The 21,068-nt window shown below is 38.5% G+C and overlaps 1 protein-coding gene across 1 annotated transcript in view; it reads right to left on the reverse strand.

Annotated features, from left to right (window-relative positions):
- Cngb3 (cyclic nucleotide gated channel subunit beta 3) overlaps positions 1 to 21,068 on the reverse strand; it is a 214,879-nt gene that overhangs the window by 60,739 nt on the left and 133,072 nt on the right. Inside the window, 2 exon segments of the mRNA XM_031368771.1 lie at positions 11,990 to 12,087; positions 15,064 to 15,223. Coding sequence (XP_031224631.1) covers positions 11,990 to 12,087; positions 15,064 to 15,223 — 258 coding nt within the window.

The raw sequence follows: 21,068 nt of genomic DNA on the forward strand, positions 1-21,068 counted from the left end.
TATATATATATATATATATATATATGGGTACTTTCCTCCATCTTTCTCTCTCTCTTCTTCTCTCTCTTCCCTCTCTCTTCCTGCACTGCTACCCCCCTACCCCCCTTCCAATTAAACCTCTTACACATTAAACTGCCTGGGCCTGGTGTCTGCAGACGCTTCCTGCCGCGACCCAAAACCCATCACTTCCTTGTATTGAAGTTTTCCATTTATTACCCTTTGAAGGGCTGGATTTGTAGAAACATACTGTGTAAATTTGGTTTTGTCATGGAATACTTTTGTTTCTCCATCTACAGTAATTGAGAGTTTCGTTGGGTATAGTAGCCTGGGCTGGCATTTATGTTATCTTAAGGTCTATATGGCATCAATCCAGGATCTTTTGGCTTTCATAGTCTCTGAAGAGAAGTCTGGTGTAATTCTGATAGGCCTGCCTTTATATGTTACTTGACCTTTTTCCTTCACTGCTTTGAATATTCTTTCTTTGTTTTGTGCATTTTGTGTTTTGACTATTATATGGCGGGAGGAATTTCTTTTCTGGTCCAGTCTATTTGGAGTTCTATAGGCTTCTTGTATGTTCATGGGCATCTCTTTCTTTAGGGAAATTTTCTTCTATAATTTTGTTTATGATATTTACTGACCCTTTAAGTTGGAGGTCTTCACTTTCTTCTGTATCTGTTATCCTTAGGTTTGGTCTTCTCATTGTGTCCTGGATTTCCTGGATGTTTTGGTTTGGAGCTTTTTGTACTTTGTATTTTCTTTGACTGTAGTGTCAATGTTTTCTATGGTGTCTTCTACCCCTGAGATTCTCTCTTCTATTTCTTGTATTCTGTTAGTGATGCTTGCATCTATGTTTCCTGACTTCTTTCCTAGGATTTCTATCTCCAGAGTTGTCTCTCTTTGTTATTTCCTAACTGTTTGTACTTCCATTTTTAGGTCCTGGATGGTTTTGTTCAGTTCTTTCACCTGTTTGATTGTGTTTTTCTGTAATTCTTTAAGGGATTTTTGTGTTTCCTCTTTAAGGAACCTGTTTAGCTGTGTTCTCCTGTATTTCTTTAAGGGAGTTATTCATGTCTTTCTTAATTCCTCTATCACCATCATGAGATGTGATTTTAGAATCAAATCTTGCTTTTCCGATGTTTTGGGAGATCCAGGACTTGCTGTGGTGGGAGTGGTAAGTTCTGATGAAGCCCAGTCTTCTTGGTTTCTGTTGGTAAGATTCTTGTGTTTGCCTTTCGCCATCTGTTGATCTCTGTTGTTAGATGTTCTTGCTGTCTCTGACTAGAGCTTGTTCCTCCTATGGGTCTGTAAGCTTGTGTCAGCACTTCTGGGAGATTAGCTCTCCTCTGGTAAAACCCGGGCACAGATGGCTGTGGATCAGTTGTCTGTCCTGAGTCCTGGGGTCAGAGGCACCCTTTAGGCAGTATCTCCACTTGTGAGATATGTGCAGAGAGGGCTGTGGATCTGTTGTCCCTCCTAGTTATAGGAGGAGGTTGAGAGGATCCTGTCCCAGCTGCTCTGCCACTTGTGAGGCCTGGGTCTCCTGGCTGGTCCACTATTCTTATTAGAACCATCACACCAGGGGTGTAACTGCCCTCACTGAGATGGACCCTCTCATATCAATCTTTAGTTAAGAAAATTGCATGTAGATTTTCCTTCATGACAATCTGATAGAGAATATCGTTTCCATTGCAATTCTGTCTTCTCAGATGACTGTAGCTTTTGTCAGTTTGACAAAGCAACTAACAAGCACATGTGGTAACTTTTAAAAAAACATTTAAATTTTTTTAAGCCTCTTTTTTTTTTTTTTGGTTGGTACAAGAAAATGCTGTGTGGCTGACATTTTCTACTTCATGTATCCCAGGAGAAGAGTGTAGGCAATTTGACTTTCCTTACAACTTCTTTCAGCCCTCTTGATCATCTCTTTGGATTTTTCTTGTAATCCAGGCAATTTATGTCTCCTAGGTTTCCTTGAAGCATCCTCAGGAAGTAGAGAGTATTATAGGTTCATGAATGTTGCCACTATGACATTCATCCCAACACAGAGTCATCTGATTTACTTCCCATTTCCTTGATCCACAAGATTTCCAGCATGGTTCTACTGGTTAAACTTGGCAAACAATGTTACTGGGCAGAGTCCAAGACCTACTGAAAATGTCAGCTCAGGAACTTTGAGAAGGTCATGGAACACTTGCCCTTCCATAATTAACATTCCAGAAGGCTAATTAACATTCCTCAGACCCCAGGGGGAGAACCTACCTGCAGGTGGGGACACATTCTACAGGACTTCAGACATGGGAAGCCCTTGCCACCTCATTCCCTAAAGATCAATCAGTTTAAAGGGAGCACTGTTCCACCAATCATATTATGCCTACTTGCTGATTCTCTAGTCTGCTCCTAGAAACCATATAAAAACTCCCTGAATGGGCCACCAGGGGTTGCTGCCTCTCCTTCCGGTCTAGGATGACCCCAGTGCCCTGGAACAATAAATTCCTCTTGCTCTCTTGCTTTTTGCATCAATTCCAGCTCCATGTGGTTCACTCAGGTGGTCCCAGGTAAGCTAAGGCTCCCCAGAATCCTATATTACCTTCTTTATACACTGACCTGGTCACCAGTGAAGGATGTGGGTCAGATGTGTCATAGTTCATAAGAGAAAGCAGAGGAACTAAACCAATCTGCCTGCTAGACAGCCACATTCTCACATGGAAACCCCAGAGAGACACCTCTCTTAGGGATATTGGCATACCCATCTCTAGCACTATATAGGATCTGAGTTACTCAGTGTAAAAGCATGCAGGATTTTTCTTTTTTTCTATAATACAGTGAGAATAGAATAACTACTGAGATATAAAAAGGACTGTTGTAGAAATATTATAGCAATTATATTAAATTTTACTGTTTAGTTTGTCTTCTGACACCCCTATGAGTTAATGTTATATTTTAGACAAAGGTGTAGAAGTTCAACAAGCCTCTTTACTCCCTCATAGGTCACCCATACAGATGGTGTCACCTTCTGAACACCCACTCTCTTCTCCTCACCAGGGCTCTAGACATTCTGGACCCTCAATGATTATGGGCAGATGTATGAAATAAAACTAGTAGAAATGGTTTAATTTCGATAATGAGGAATCCTGTGCTGCTTAAAAATTGTATTAAATGTCTGTATAAATATTCTAGAGATCTGAATTGAGTTGTAGGAAATTCCATTTTTATTCAAAACATAACTGAATTGATGGGTGTTGGTTCCAGGAAACTCATTTTTTTTTTTTAACATTTACAAATGTGGAACGCCATTGAGAACTTGGTAAAATTTATCTTTAGTACCTCCGCATTTTTAGCACTGTGGGACTTATCCATTTCTATTTCTAGGCTCTCCACCCACCTTTTTTGTGTATTTTCTTTGAAAGAAATCTTAAGATATTATCAGTGATTTATAATTCACTGTGAGTTTAGGTAACTCCTAAGTACAAACAATGGTCTTCAGGACTTTTTACCAACTTGGTTTTTGTTTACTGTAAAGGGCAATGCTTTGTTCCATCTTAAACTTCATTGCCATTAAAAAAGGAAATGTTTAATGTTCTAAATGGATTTTACTGGGAGGCTGCATAGATTAATCAATTGAGGATCAAGAAAAATTGTAAACAAGAAACTCAAAGTTGAAAAAAAATAGTCTTGTATCTATCTGTACCAGCAATCATAGTAGTGGTGTGAAAGGTCCCCAGTGATTGCATCCATTTGCGTCTCAGTGGTAGACGGCTATACTTTCCTAAGTGCCAAATACTGACATAGATTATATGTTAGTTACTACAACACACACACACACACACACACACACACACACACCACACACACACACACACACACACACACACACACACACACACACGCATGCACACACACTGTTATATTTACTTAGAATCTCCTCACCCTAAGGGACCCTAAGGAGCAGACAGTAAGAGTATAGCTATAGGAAGTACCCCCACAGGAGGTGCTCCTTACTGTCTAGCTTCTGCCTTCCTCAGAGAAACTACTCAAGATGTGAAAGACTGGGATTCATCTAAGTCAAAAGCTGACTGCTCCAAGGCTTTGAGAAAAGCTTAGTCACAGCACCTTATGACTGACACTCCTGTTATAACAGCCAAGGTCGTGGCAGTGCTAGATAGCTTTACTGTAGCACTCAGGCCCAGTGAGGCAATGCTGGAAGGCATCTCTGAATTGGTCCCCACTGCTGGGATCTCAGTGTGAGTGTGGTTGTCACTTTGCCTTTCCCATTCTATTCCTGGTGTGACTGTCACTCACATGCAAATGATTCCTCCTGTTATTTCCTACAGAGGAAGCCACAGATTTTTGAGAAGCCTTTAGTCATAAGTGAGTCACTTGTCACAGTACAGTCTTCAGCACGGGATGGAGCCTGCACTTATTCCAGAGTAGGAAATGCTCAGACATATTATGTCTCTTTGATTGGCACATAGTAGATACTCAGATTTCATATTTAGTGTCTCAGTCACTGTTTTTTTAGGCATGAGATTCTAATGCCAGCCACTAGGTGGCATGGCAGAGCCTTTATTAAATTTCATTCCATTTCTGGTAATCACACATGAAGCAAAGTGTGATTTCTCTAATTTAATTTAATAAAAATATATACATTTAAAAATCAAAATAAGAATGATAAGTCTTCACAAAAGATGGGATATTAATTATCCCAAACAAGGAAAATAAATCACTCTTGATAAGATTAATATCATTCTTGGGCCCAAAATAACAAAGAATCTTCAAGGAGCCATTATAATGAGAAAAAAAAATACAGTTCATCATTAAGCTATGTTAAACCAATAGTTCCTTGTCAAAGTAGCAAACCTCACTGGCTTAACTCGGATTGAATGAAGTAAAGTTTTAGAAACACCCGTGAGTTTAATTTTTTTCTAACTGTTTTAAGAGGTAAAAAGTACACACCATTTTGCTATTGATCTATTTATTTATTTTTGAGACAGAGTCTCATGTGTTAGAATACTATAGAACTTACTACGTCGCTGAGGCTGGCCTTAACTCCTGATCCTTCCTTCTGCTTTTACCTCCCACATGCTGGGATTACAGGTGTGCACTAACCTATTAGGAAAGTGTATGTGCCTTCGTCTCTGACTGGTACACTCTGTCTAAACAGGACAATGCTGAGGAAGGATCACCTCAATGCTTGCACTCTCAGAAAATTTTTCTAGCTCCTTAGTGCTGCTGCTTGGATCGGAAATGCATTTAGAGGCGTACATATTAGAAGCTGGTGGCCAGATGATAGTATGCCAGAGAGATCCAAGTTGCTGGACCCTATAGTAATTAGGGCTTGATGGAAGGAAATTTGATTATTTAGGATGTCTCCTTGAACGAAATATAGTGACCCAAGCTCTGACTCTTCCATTCTTTATTTTCTAGCTAAGATGAGGTGATCACCCTCTCTCCAAATTGTTCCCACTCACCATCATGTATTGTACTGACTGACAGAAGTGCAAAGCGACAGTGCCAAACAGCCATATTACTGAAAGAGGAAGTACAAGTATACATTTTAAGTTGATTATCTCAGGGACAGAAGGGAGACTGATATACTCATTGTCCTACCAATTACTAAGATAAGGTTGGTAGGAAACCAAAATGTACCATCCCACAGTGGTTAAGTTCAGTCTGTCATATAAAGAACCTGTACTTAAACTCTGCTGCATTACTTAGAGTTTTGGGCATTACCCCAGTTGGCTACACTGTTTACTTCCTCATAAAATAGATAGTGCCTCCTAAGCTTTCTTTCAAAGTGTACTAGTTAGCAACAGGCCATACCTTCCAGAAAACCAGGCAGGCTGCCCACAGTCCTCTTGGTGTCTATTTACCTATACCTAACCCCTCAGTCCTAAACCTAATGCTACAAGAGAAGATCACCAACTGCAGCCATCCATCTCCTCTGCCTATATTCCCTGTGGATCCGATGGAGCATCACCTCCTAACACTCCTCCCCCAACTTGTGGCTGAATCCCAGCCTCCATCACCAGCAGCCATTCCCTATGAGTACACTAGCTGAGCAGGCCAGGAAAATAGGCAACACAACTCATGACCCTTTATGAAAATCTAGAGAAGAAACAGAAACCAAGGCACAAAACACTCACCCAAAAAGTCAAATCCAGAAATCAGCACCTAGACCTATAATCACCTGAAACTGAGATGTCTAGATATCATCATAAAAATAGAATTAATAACAGCCAGGACAACATGTGCCCACTAGACCCCAGCTATCTTACCTGAGCAGGCCCTTAATATTCCAACATAGCTCAAGCACAAGAATAAGACCTTAAAGCCAATTATATAAAGAAAATAGAAACCCCTAAAGAGAATATGAATAAATACCTTAAAGAAATCCAGGAAAGCACAAACTATTAGAGTAAAAGAACAAATACCTTACATGAAGCCAAGAAACTACAAACAAGCAGTTGAAGGAAGTGAATAGAATGATTCAAGGCCTGTGAAGGGAAATAGCAGCAATAAAGGAATCACAAACGGAGGGAATCCTGGAAATGAAGAATTCAGGAACTCAAACAAGAACTACAAAGGCAAGCTTCATCAACAGAATATAAAGCATGCAAGACAAACTCTCCAGCACTGGAGTTACAGCAGAAGAAATGGATACACTGATCAGAGAAAATGGTAAGTCTACAATATTCCTGCAACAAAGCATGTATGAAATTTGGGACAATATCAAAAAGCCAAACCTAAAAATAATAGATATAGAGGAAGGAGAAGAATCCCAGATCAAGGACCCAGAAAATGTTTTCAACAAAATCATAGAAAAATATTTTTCCTAACCTAAAAAACAGATACCTATAAATGTAAAAACATGATACAGAACACTAAATAGATTGGGCCAGAAAAGAAAATCCCCTCACCACATAATAATAAAACCACAAAACATTCAGAAAAGAATAAAGAATGTTAAAAACTGTAAAAGGCCGGGCGGTGGTGGTGCATGCCTTTAATCCCAGCAGTTGGGAGGCAGAGGCAGGCGGATTTCTGAGTTAAAGGCCAGCCTGGTCTACAGAGTGAGTTCCAGGAGAGCCAGGGCTACACAGAGAAACCCTGTCTCGAAAAACAAAAAAAGAAAAAACAAACAAACAAAACCCAAAACAAACAAACAAAAAACTGTAAAAGAAAAGGGTCAAGTAACATATGTAAGCAGACCTATTAGAATTACATGTACCTTCTCAGTGGAGACTCTAAGGAACACGGACTGTGCAGATGGGCTGCAGACTCTAAGGAACACGGATTGTGCAGATGGGCTGCAGACTCTAAGAGAACACAGATTGTGCAGATGGGCTGCAGACTCTAAGAGTACATAGATGCCAGCGTAGACTACTATACCCAGCAAAACTTTGGATCACCGTAGGTGGAGAAATTTTTTTAATCCTATTCCATGGTTAAATAAAATTTAAACAATAGCTATCTACAAATCTAGTGCCATAGAAGAAGTTAGAAGGAAAACCTCAACCTCAAGATGGTACCTATACCCACAAAACCACAGGAGATGAATAATCTCACAAGCAAAAACAAAAGAAGGGAAACACACACACACACACACACACACACACACACACACCACAATACCATTACCATCACCAACAAGAAATAACAGGAATCAGCAACAATTGGTCATTGATAGCTCTCAATATCAATGGTCTCAATTCTCCAATAAAATGTCCTAGACTAACAGAATGGATTAGAAAACAAGATCCTTCCTTCTGCTATATCCAAGAAAGACACTTCAGCATCAAAGATAGGCATTACTTCAGGTAAAGAGTTGGAAAAAGATATGCCAAGCAGATGGACCTAAGAAGCAAGCTGGTGTTGCCATTTTAATAGCTAACAAAATAGACTTCAAATTAAAACTTTTCAAAAGGGATAGGGAAGGACCCTATATACTCATGGAAAGAGAAATCTACCAAGATAACATTTCAATTCTTAACATTGATGCCTCAAACATAAGAGCAAACCAGTCTTTAAAAGAAACACTACTACAGTTTAAATCACATATAGACCCTGACATGCTGATAATGTGGAGACTTCAGTATCTCACTTTCACCAATGGATTGGTTGTCCAGACAAAAACTACTTTGTGCATCACCATCCATGATTTCAAGTTGTGCTCAGAAATATAGTAATAAAAATTGTGTGGTATTGCCATAAAAGCAGACCAGACACACTAATTAATGAAATCAATTTGAAGACCCAGGACATAAATCTACATAGCTATGGACACCTAATTTCTGAGAAGGAAGCCAGAAGAAGCACACTGGAAAATAGACAGTATCTTTAATGATGGTTCTGATCAAATTGGATGCCTGCATGTAGAAGAATGCAAATAGAACCACATTTATCACCTTGCACAAAACTCAAGTCCACATGGATCAAAGATCTAAATATAAATCCAGGTACACTGAACCTGATAGAAGAGAAAATGAGGGAATAGGTTTTAACACATTGGCACAAGAGATGACTTTCTGAAGAGGACATTGATAGCATAGGCCCTAAAACCAACAATTTATAAATGAGACAAACTAAGAAGCTATAAAAGAAACTAAGAAACTTCTGTAAGACAAATGACACTATAAATTGGACAAAATAGCAGAATGGAAAGAGATTTTTTACCAACTCCACACTGTTGGACATCTAATATACAAAATCTGTGAAGAACTCAAGAGATAGATATAAAAAAACTAAATAATTTAATTAAAAAATGTGGTACAGATCTAAACTCCATAGAGGAATTGCAAATGGCTTAGAAACACTTAAAGGAATGTTCAACCATCTTAGCCACCAGGAAAATGCAAATGAAAACTACTTTGAGATTCTATTTACTCCTGCAAGAATGGTAAGGATCAATAACACAAGTGACAGCTCATGCTGGCAAGGCTATGGACAAGAAGAACACCCTCCATTACTGGTGGGAGTGCAAACTTGTATGGCCGCTATGGAAATCAATATCACATTCCTCTGAAAATTGAGAATCAATTTACCTCAAAACCCAGGCATACCACTCTTGGGCATATATCCAAAGGATGCTCCATTCTACCACAAGGACACTTCCTCAACCATGTGCACTGCAGCTTAATTCATAATAGCTAGAAACAAAATAACTTAGATGTCCCTTAACAGAAAAATGGATAAAAAACTGTGGTACAGTGACACATTTACACAATGAAATATTTCTTTGCTGTTTTAAAAATAACTTCATGAAATTTGTAACAAATGAATGGAATGAGAAAACATCATCCTGATTGAGATAACCAAGACCCAGAAAGACACACATGGTATGTTCTCACTTATAAGTAGATATTAGCCATTAAATAAATGATAGTTAAGGTGTAATATGTAGATGCAGAGAGGTTAGGTAAAAAGGAAGGGTCTAGGGAGGACACATGGATCTCAGGTCCAGAACTGAACTGTTCTACTTAGGGGAGTACTTAGTTGAGTCATTGCATAGGATCAAGTATATTAGCTCCAGGTAGCCGTCCTCCCTATAGTAGTTGCTAACTGCTTAAATACTGTGAGGAGGGAGAGAAATCTCATAGCTGCTCTGTGGCCAAAACTGGGCTGTGTGTTCTGTCCTACAGACATATTCAATCTTTTTGATATCTCCATTCCTAACTCCCCTCTAGAAGCAATTGTTGATCAGATTTCTGTCTTGTCAGTTGGCCTATAGTTAGCTGAAAAAAAATTCAAATTCAGTCTCACTCTTAAAACTTATTATTCATGACATTATATGTTAGACTTCATGTAGTTTAAGTAATCAGCAAAACTTAAATTAGATAAAAATCTAGAGACATCTCATCTGTAAATGTGATTTGCAGAGTTTGAAGTCAGTAAAGATCCTAGGCCTCTAATTCCAGCACTTGGGAGGCAGAGGCAGGCAGATTTCTGAGTTTGAGGCCAGCCTGGTCTATGGAGTGAGTTCCAGTATAGCCAGAGCTACACAGAGAAACTCTGTCTAGAAATAAACCAAAAAGCCAAAAAACCCAAAAACTCAAAAAAAAAAAAAAAAAAAAAAAAAAGAATACACGATTAACCCCTTCCTTCCTTCCCAAAAAGAATTCTTAAAGAACTATCAGTCTTCTAAACATTGAAATATTTTACTTCGCTACTTGTTGCTGTTAATTTGGCTTTATTCACTGTCTAAAAATGTTTAATTTCAACCTTTATAATTTACAATAAGCATAATTAAGGTTATTTTTTCTGTTTTATGTCATCTGGCAACATGAACATCATTCCTTTTATGCTTTTATCAAATCCTGGTGGAAATCTAGGTCAGAACATAGTCAAGAGTTCTTGGATATTGACTGCTTTTAGTAGCAGAAGGAGTCAGCCAGTGGTGGGCCCAGGACTTGGAGGGACTTTGCCTAACAAGCCACGACACAGCTTCTGTTTTGTTGTCTACGATTTAGTGGTGGTAATTATGTATTTCAAGTCATGTGCTTCCTCATGGATTGCATTTTCCTTTTGGTCTTTGCAGGAATTCGGTGTTCACATGAATGCCATGGCTCACAATACATCGCCATATGGCGAGGTCTAAATTACTGCTCTAACATGAACCTCTCCCAGGAACAGAAGATTTGGAAGTCAAATTGTTACCACGCTGTAGTTTTATCCCTCCAAACTAACACCTCTTAGTCTGTTTGTGCATTCACATTCAGGAGAAGTCTAGCTGTTTCCTCTGAATCCCGACACTCTCTCCTTCAGAGAGGAGGGTACTCAATAAGAAGGTAATGAAACTTATGAGACTCACAGACCTTTTAAGCCCCAGGAAGCTCAGAAAGTTGCCAGCTTCACAGGGCCTGTCTGTAAGGCTCCAGAAGCAGTAAGTAGCTGCTGGGGAAGGGAGCCGTTTTATTGTTGAGCATGGAACTTCAGAGATGCAGCTTTTTGAGTCATTACTGATGGCGGGTGGGCTTTCCTGCCACGCCTTTGAGTATGCCATGCTTCTGTAGGTAACTCCTTGCCTACACTTTTGTAGGTAATCCCTAGGCACTCATTGCTTTACTTGAGCAGAATTTTTTTTTCATCATTGTTCTGTCTAGAGTGAATAAACATCCATGCCTCCCTAGAAAAAGACATATAGCAAGGAAAATAAGAGTTTTTATAACTCAGTCCCTAGCTCCAAGTCTCTTAATTCAGGAATTGAATTTCAGCATAAATTTTGGTGATGACGCCATCATCCGAACCATACTAAAGTTAGGTCATTTTTATTATTGCAGATTCTAGGCAGACCAATGCTATACTGAAAGACTTTTCCTTAAAGAAAGAAAGCTACATCTAAAGCATTAGTAATAGTTCCATGAGTAGGTCAATGCAGAGCTGATCTGGGAACTTGATTCATCATAAGTTGCCAAGGCACATTCATAATGGAAGGTGATGCTCTTGTTAGCAAAGACTGAACAGTGGAGTTTAATTAAATTTAAATTTATGCAAGAAGAGTCTGAAGAACTTGTCTGAATAACTCCTCTTCCTTGACACTAATTAGAAAAGAGAGGCTTCTAAAGAGCAAATTGTCTGTTGAGCAGGGACCTATAATCTTTTTGATTCTTGTAAATTGTCCAGGTTATTTTGACTTTGTTAAACCATAAGGCAGGGCCAGTAAGGTAAAGGCACCTGCTACCAAGTCTGTTGACCTCAGCTCAACCCACTGACTCTTACGGTGATAACCACACGCATACCTTAGCACATGTGTATCCTTCCAAGTCTGTTGACCTCAGCTCAACCCACTGACTCTTATGGTGATAACCACACGCATACCTTAGCACATGTGTATCCTTCTAAATCTTCCACACGTACACACACAAAACAAATAAGTTAATAAAATACAATGAAAATGGAAAGATAAGAAAAATCACAAATTCCATATAAAGCAAGGACCTAGAATTTTTTTGAGAAATTGATACTGTATCTTTCTATTAATTATAAAAGTACTTGCCTTGAATAACTCCACTTTGTCGATGATACTGAAGTTTATGTCAAGGGCAATAGACAACTGCATTGCTGTTGGGAGGTTCTCAAGCAAGTTGGACTCATCTTTGTAAAAATAAATATATCAATTTCCAAAGTAGAATAATTAGTACAACAATTCACCATAGAGTAAGTAGAAAAATAATTGAAAATGAACAACATGCAAATGTTTTATAAACAAGTATATCTTAAAAATCAGTGTTTTTATTATATATATTAGATCTATATACCTACAATCAAGGCTGTGTGTATGTATGTATGTGTGTGTATGTGCTTATACACACCTGTGTGTTTAATTAATGTGTGTACATGTGCCACGTGTGCTTGTGTAGAGGCTAGAGGAAGACACCTGGGTTCTTCCCTGATTACCTTCCACTCTGATTTTTGAGATAGAGGGTCTCACTGATCTAGGAACTCGCTGTCTAGGCTGATTTGCCAATAGGTTCTAGTGATCTTCCTTTGCCTTCACCGCATTGGGGTTTCAGATGTGTCCCTCTCTTGTTCTGAGAGACAAGGTCTTGCACTGTAGCCCAGGCTGGCCTTACAGCAATTTTTTTTTTCTGCTGGTGTCTCCCAAGTTGTGGAATTACAGGCAGTGACATACCCGGCCCTTCACATATCACAATGGTGCCCTTTTGCTCATGAGAGCAAAGAGATATTTTAACTATAAATGGCAAATGGAATATTCCAGAGCATTGTTTTTAGAAATTTTAAGATATTAAATTTAATGCCAGTGAGATAAAGGTTAGTGAACAGGCTAAGATGAAAAAATGATCTAGGTCTTATGTCTGCCAGCCCTATCAGCTTAAGAACAGCAAATGAGGATTGATGGGGTGTTTGAAAGCATATGGAGATCTGTTATATCCATTATCTTATTTGACCTTTATAATAATCCTAGGACCAAGAATATGCTTCTACTTTGCAGATAGAAGAAGAGTAAAAGAACTTAGACTCAGAGGCTGTAAGTGACTTGCTGGGATAAGCATAATTAGTAGGCATCTCAGCTGGGAATATAATCCAATAAAGAAATGTGCTAAGTGAGTACATTTAAATTATTGTTATTTAGTTGCTTATTAACTCAGTAATGAACATGTATACATTATGAATTTATTTTTATACACTTGAATTAAATGATGGACCAGCAGACTGACAAAATATTTCACAAACAAAATTGTCCATTTTTAATATCAAGTATGCTTGGGGTTCATGAAGTTGCATTATCTAGATTGTTTTGCCTCTCTCTCTCTCTCTCTCTCTCTCTCTCTCTCTCAGACTTATTTGCAACCCTTGAAACAGGGCCTCACTATATAGCCATGTCAGGTTTAGAACTTGCAATGTGGACCAGCTAACCTTCAACTCATAGACTCACTTGCCTCTGTCTTCAAAGTGCTGGGATTTCATACACATACCATATTCAGTTTTATTTTGGATATATTCTTACATCTACTTAAGTAAATAAGAAAAATTGTTCTGCTATATTGTTAATTTGATTCAAACATAGATCATAAATATAGTCACCTTTCATATAAAACATAATTTGGGGGCTAGAGCAATGATTCAGTAGTAAGGAGCACTTGCTGCTTTTGCAGAGGACCTAAGTTCAGTTCCCAGTACACATATGTTGGCCCACAACCATCTGTAATTCCAGCTGCAGGGGGCTTGAAGCCATTTTTTAACCAATGCAGGTACCAGGCATACATGTACTATACATAAATACATGCAGGTCCTCTCACATAAATTAAGTGAAATAAAATAAAATAAAATAAAAAGTTTTTTATTTCTGAGGACTATTTGTCCCAGTAAGTCAGCGTTGAATCTGTGTCTGTAGATGCTATGAGGAGCCACACCTTGTAGTTTCTTTGCCCCTAGAATTGCTCTCATGAGTAGTTGTAGATATAAAAAGGAGGTCCATGGTGCTCTGAGCATTCTGAGGGTTGTAGTTCCTTACAACCCTCAGACTGGGGAAGGAAAGTCCTATAACCAGAACCAGTAGACACTTTTTTATCTTAGAAAAATTTGTGACTTGAAAATCTTGTTTTTTCCCTAAAGGAAGTAACTTTGTGTTGACTTCTTAGTAGTATTAATTTTTATTTTTTTACAGTAATAACTAAAAAATTGTCAACTAGTTATAACTTATTGTCAACTAGTTCATAACAGCTTATATGCCTTAGTGAAAATTATTTTTTGAGCTCAAGTACTGGTGTTGCAGAGCAGACAATATTAATAAATAATGGTCTTAGAACTAACTACAAACCATGCTGTGTAATGAAAATGGCCTGAAAACTTGAGCTTTCTTTGCATACTGTGATCCAGAGGACAGGAGCTGTCACAGGCAGAACAAGAGTTTGGACAACAAATTCAGAGCTCAGTTCCAGTCATGAGTCCTTGGTCAAGTTTTGCAGTAGGATTCTCAGTTGTTCCTTTGCTTCTGAAAAGGGTCAATGACATCTAATTTCTCCATTTTCTATGTGGGTGGCATGCATGGGCTCAGGTGTGTGTATATGTGTAGAATGTGTGTACCTATATGCATGTAAGTATGAATGTGTGTTGCCTGTGTGCATGCATATGTGCATGGATGTATGTGTATGTTGTGTGTGTGTATGGGTGTTTGTGTGTATGTGTGTGTGTGTGTGTGTGTATGGGTGTTTGTGTGTATGTGTGTGTGTGTGTGTGTGTATGGGTATTTGTGTGTGTGTGTGTATGGGTGTTTGTGTGTGTGTGTGTGTGTGTGTGTATGTGTGTGTGTGTATGTGTGTGTGTGTGTATGTGAGTGGTGTGTGTGTGTGTGTGTGTGTGTGAGGCAAACTGTGTAATTTCTAGCATGTGGTTGGCACTAAGTACATTTTCATCTTTTTCTTCCAAGACTTGCCTTGGACTATGGTTCTACACTTAAGAAAAAATTATTCATGTTAAATTAATGCTGGAGAGATCATGTTTTCCAACCTGTTATTCAATTCCAAAGATCTCCTCTTTTTATTTTACATAATTTTTATTATGTGATTAAGTTTCCAGGAATATAAGCAGTCAATTGGTCATGCTCACCTAGGATTCTTTGCGAGTTCCATGTATATTCCAGCCAAGTCCGAACTCGATACTGTACACTCTGAGGAATAGAATATTTGTTCATGTAGGCAATGATATGGTCCATGCAGACTTGGAAGTTGTTCCGATTGGCTGTTGCTGCCCCAATTACATCACGCATCTAAAACCATAAATATGGTCATTTACACCCAGGAGAGAAATTCCATCTGAAATGCTTGTTCTTACAAAATATCCCTGTCTATTGCTCTGATTGCTTGATTTTAACACACCGACATCAGGTCCTAATAAAAGGTAGGAAATGAGACTATCTCGCTGACAATAATAAGGCCCATTAGACTGATAATGTGAGATTTTTGTGAGGCTTTAGTCTCATAATGCAGGTGACTGCACACAATCTTCATATATTTATAAATTACTGTGAAAATGATAGTCGACATTTTAAAGCAACTATAATCCCTGCACAGCTGCAAGGGAAGTGTAACGAGAGATGAGCAATTATCCTGCAGAATGGCTAGTTGGTTTGGTTTTGAGAGCCTCTCTGCTGAAGTACCTTTCGCAGATCAGCCAGGGTGGTTGCCTCTATAGGCTCAACTTGTCATGCAATTCCAGCCTCTGTTCTTCCCTTTGTGTTGTTTAGACAGATAAAATCAAATTGTACCATGCTCAAGGCACTGTATTCAGCAGAAGTTGAAATGTGCTGAAATTACTGGAGCGGTGACTGCCGCTGTGACAGTCCTTAAGGAACTGTCAGGTTTAGTTCTCAGATGTTTATAACTCAGCCATAAAAACCCATTCTAGGTTAAAAGCTGATCTTTAAGGTCTCAGCACAAAAAAGATATATTGCCCAGCTCTTCCTCTCACATAGAGAGAAGCAAGTGGTTATAAATTTGCTTTGACTGTGAGTTTATTATAGGAGGAAAACCAGGTTTCACAAATACTTTGCTCATTCATTCTAGTAGCTGTGAAGTCTTTTCTGTTTATGGAAAAAAAAACTCTTGATTTTTTTTAAAAAATATAGCTCAAATACCTTACATTGTGATAGCTTCCTCAATTTACAGTTTTAGAGGTAATAGAATCTCCTACTTTTTCAAAGTATTTGTAAAGAGCTGTACAGACAGTCCTTAACGTCCGTCTTTCAGAGGCTCTTATGCTTCAACAGCTCCGCAATTATTTTTCTATGGTCTCAATACCTAGATCTTCTCTTTCCATGTTCATGTGCCACAAACAGCATTATTCAGTTTTTGAAGGCTGTCAGACATGATTTATCAGAGGTTAGGTTGAGAGATTTAACAAGGGTGTTAGCTGGGATTCAAGGACAAAGTTAAGTCTTACTAAATGGTTTTGAGGGTTAAAGGATTTATAGTGTGTTCATCTGAACATCTTATCCTTCACCAGTGTTGGGCTTTGTTGATGTAGGTAGGAATTGAAGGTAATATGTACTCTGCAATGAGTTCCAGTCTAGGGAAGCATATGAAGGTTAGAGAGTTAGAAAATATCAGGGTGTGTGGATTATATCAGAAAGTAGAATTCAGGAGTAAACAAAATAGTTAATTTGAGGCATAGTCACTGATATGACTGTATGTGTAGATTTTGAATACATGGCTATGTTGTTTGAGGCTCTCTTACTTTTGTTTCTATCTGTTTTCTTTCCTAGCATCTTTTAATCACTCTGAGAGCTTAAGACACAAGTCTTTCTCTGCATCTTTAATCTTTCTCTTGTATATCAGTACCACAATTTCAGGTGTTGCTTGCCCAGGTTACATCTTCAAATGCAATTTGAAAGGCAAGTACAGTATACTTATTAGATTTTCACATACATAAGAATCACCAGAAGGAGGGCTACTGATTTCTCTGAGTTAATTTTGCTGAAGTTGGTTGTCAGCTGTAGGAGTTCTCTGCTAGAATTGTGGGGGTCGCTTATGTATTCTCTCATGTCATCTGCAAATAGTGATTCCTTGACTTCTTTCCTATTTGTGTCCTCTTAATTTTTTGTTGGTTTATTACTCTAGCTAGAACTTCAAGTACTATATTGAATTGATAGGAAGATAATGGGCAGCCTTGTCTTGCCCCTGATTTTAGTGGGATTGATTCAAGTTTCGCTCCATTAAATTTGTTATTGGCTATTGGCTTGCTGCATATTGTTTGTGTTATGTTGATGTATGTCCCTTGAATCCCTGATCCCTATAAGACTTTTAACATCAAGGGGACTCTTACAACTGATAAACAGTTTCAGCGAAGTGGGTGAATATAAACGAGGTTCTAGCTAGAGTAATAAGACAACTAGAGGAGATCAAGGGGATACACACTAAAAAGGAATAAGACAAAGTATAGCTATTTGCAGATGATACAATAGTATACATAAGTGACCAGAAAATCCTACCAGAGAACTCCTGCCGCTGATAAACACCTTCAGCATAGTGATTGAATGCAAACTGAACTAAAAAATTCATTACCCCTCCTTTACACAAATGATAAACAGGCCGAAAAAGAAACTAGTGTAACAATGCCTTTCACAATAGCCACAAATAATAAAAAATGTCTTGGTGTAACTTGAACCAAGCAAATGAAAGATTTATATGGCAAAAGGTCAAGTCCCTGAAGAAAGAAATTGAAGGAGAACCCAGAAGATGGAAAGATCTCCCATGCTTACTAAAAGCAATCTACAGATAAAATGTAATTCCCATCAATATTCCAACATGGCTTTGTACAGATCTTAAAAGAACAATTCTCAACTTCATATAGAATAACACAAAACCCAGGATAGCCAAAAGAATCCTGATGTTAAAAGAACTTCTGGAAGAATCACCATCCCTGACTTCAATCTGTATTATAGAGCAATACTAATAAAAACTCCTTCATTGCTGGTGAGATTGCAAACTTGTACAACCACTTTGGAAATCAATGTAGTGGTTTATGAAGAAACTGGAAATAGTTCTTCCTGAAGATCCAGCTATACTGCTCCTGGGCATATACCCAAAATGTACTCCACCATACCACAAGGACAAATGCTCCACTATGTTCATGGCAGCTTTATTTGTAATAGCCAGAAGTGGAAGCAACCCAGATGTCCCTCAAGTGAAGAATGTAGACAGAAAATATGATTCATTTACAGGCAAATGGATGGAACTAGAAAATATCATCCTGAGTGAGGTAACCCATACCCAAAAGGACATGCATGGTATGTTCTCACTGGTAAGTGGATATTAGCCAAAAAGTACAGAATACCCAAGATACTATAGTCCCCAAACAGTTAAACAAGAAAGAATGCCCAAGTGAGGATGCTTGAATCCCATTTAAGAGCAGGAAAAAAATAGTCATAGGAAGAAGAGGGAGGGAGTAACCTGGATGGGAGAGGGGAGTGCAAGGGGAATAGGTGGGCAGAATTTGGTATGGGGAGAAACAGGAGAAAGGACCAGAGGGCTAGGAGAATGAATGGAAATATGCAGCTGCTGGGGGTTGAGATCAGGGCTCAGGGGACTATCTAGGAAGTCTCAGAAACCTAGGGTGAGGGAGGCTCCCAGGAGTCAATGTGGGTGACCTTAGCCAAAATGCCCAACAGTATTTGGAATCTTAAGAAACCTCTATAGCCAGACAGGACTCCCACTAGAGGAATGGGTACATCAAGCCACCAACAAAACTTTCCTGTATAAAAGAAATGAAGGGACAAAGTTGGAGCAGAGTCTGAGGGAATGGCCAACTAGTGACTAGCCCAACTTGAGTCCTATCCCACAGTCAGGCACCAATTCCTGACACTTATTGGTGCTATGTTGTGCATGTAAACTGAAGCCTACTACCATAGCTGTCCCCTGAGAGCCTCTACCCAGCAGCTGACTGACACTGATGCAGATTTCCACAGACAAACATTGGATGGAGGTCAGGAACCCCTATGGAAGAGTTAGGGGAAGGATTTAAGGCCCGGAAGGGAGTGGTAACCCCATAGGAAGAACATCAGGGTCAACTAATTTGGACTCCTGGGAGCTCCCAGAGATGGAGCCACCAACCAATAGCATACATGAGCTGGTCTAAGACTCCCAGCATATATGTAACAGGGGATTGCCTTGTCTTGCTTTTATGGGAGAGGATGAGTCTAATCCTGCAGAGACTTGATACACCAGGGTTGGGGGAAGGTCACCCTATCAGAGGAGAAAGGGAGGGGGAATGGTGAAGAGCAGTATTTGGGATGTAAATCAATAAATTAATAATTAAAATTTCAGTCATCAAAAGATTTTTTAAGATGTATGCTGTGGTTTCAGTAGGTCTGAAGTTGAGTCCAAGTTCAGGCTTTCTCAGGTGATATAGCTGTGGCTGTCCAGGGAAAGCATTGCACTGAGGCTGGGCATACATCATTTCATTTTTCTCTCTTTATTGATTTTGAGACAGAGTCTAGCAATGCAGTCCAGGCTGAGCTCGAATTTGCTACATAGGTTAGGCTTTGATTTTTCCCCCTTCCTATTGCTTCTGCTTCTCAAGTGCTCAGATCACAGGACAGAGTCATTGTTTTCCAGTCTTTTGAAAATTGCTTTGCACACACTAAGTGCTCAATATGTATTTGATTTTTACTTTAACTGTCTATTTAATCACATATTGTTCTATTTTAGATGTTATGAATTTAGAGTAATAATTGCAATGGCTCATCATCTTGTCTCTTTTAGAGACAGATTGTCACTATGTCACTCTGATTGTCCTGGAACTCACTATGTGGGCCAGGGTGGCCTCAAACTCATAGAGATCTTTTTGCAACTGTTTTCCATATTCTGGGTTTAAAGATGTGTGCTACCACATCCTGTTCAACCTCCTAATCGTGTTAAACTTGAATCTCCTCATTTGTCAAAATGGGAAAACAATGAATGCACCCCACATGGATTTATGGTATTATACCATAATGGATTTCTTTTTCTGTTTCACTGCATTTAAATTTAAATGGAAAAAATTTTCCAACTAGTTTTATATTTCAACTGTTAGTAAATTTCTCCATCCATTGATATGATAGTTTATATTACAATGTTTAACTTCTTGAAACTCATTGTCTAATACCTAAATTTTTTTTTCCAATGGAGTTGTCTTTCTAACTTCCCTTTCTAGTCCATTAACAAATCTAAGCTGAAGCGGACATGTCCCTGTGCATTGACAATAACGGCCTATCTTTTGTCTGCATTTTTATGTGTTTGCATTCGAGGCTTGCTTGCTCCTCCTAGCTGTAGGCAGTTTCTGAGAGATAGTCATGCAGTCTTTGAGACTCTTTCCTGAGAGTGCTTTTTATAATCCAAGTCAACTAATCCATAATTCCTACTGTTTTATAGCCATCATATAGTCTCCCTATCTACCTCTTCTACAGGATAGTGCTAGAACCACTATCAGCAGAACAATAGACCTACATCTCAAAGCTTGATGAAATTAGCTATTTTCGATAGCTAATTTTTACTTTAACTGTAATTTTTACTTTAACTGTTACCCAGCTCTAGTGCCTCCCTTACTAGTAATACATTGTTTTATTCAATATCCTCATCTTCATGGTATGGAATGCTCCCTTCTTTAAAGACCCTTGACTACTTTTCAATAGCAATTGTCCTTAATCTGCTATGTACTGCACTTAAACAATAATAAAACATACATTTAGGGCTGGAGAGATGGCTCAGCAGTTAAGAGTGCTGACTGCTCTACCAGAGGTCCTGAGTTCATTGGTGCCTCACAACCACCTGTAATTGTATCTGATGCCATTTTCTGGTGTGTCTGAAGACAATTAGAGTGTATTCATATACATTAAACAAACAAACAAATCTTAAAAAAATACATATTTAAAAATGCTGGCCCTATTTAGTTTATACTATAATTAACATTGAATCTCCTTGTTCAATGCAGTTCCTAGGTTGGCTTCTTATTGCTTTTAAGGAAAAACTCAGATTTAATATTCAGAATTCTTAAAATATTTTATTATCAAATTTTTTTATTAGATATTTTCTTCATTTACATGTAAATTTCTCCTTTCCCAGTTTCCCCTCCAAAAA

This window comes from Mastomys coucha, unplaced genomic scaffold (genome assembly GCF_008632895.1).
Source record: "Mastomys coucha isolate ucsf_1 unplaced genomic scaffold, UCSF_Mcou_1 pScaffold14, whole genome shotgun sequence".
NCBI lineage: Eukaryota > Metazoa > Chordata > Mammalia > Rodentia > Muridae > Mastomys > Mastomys coucha.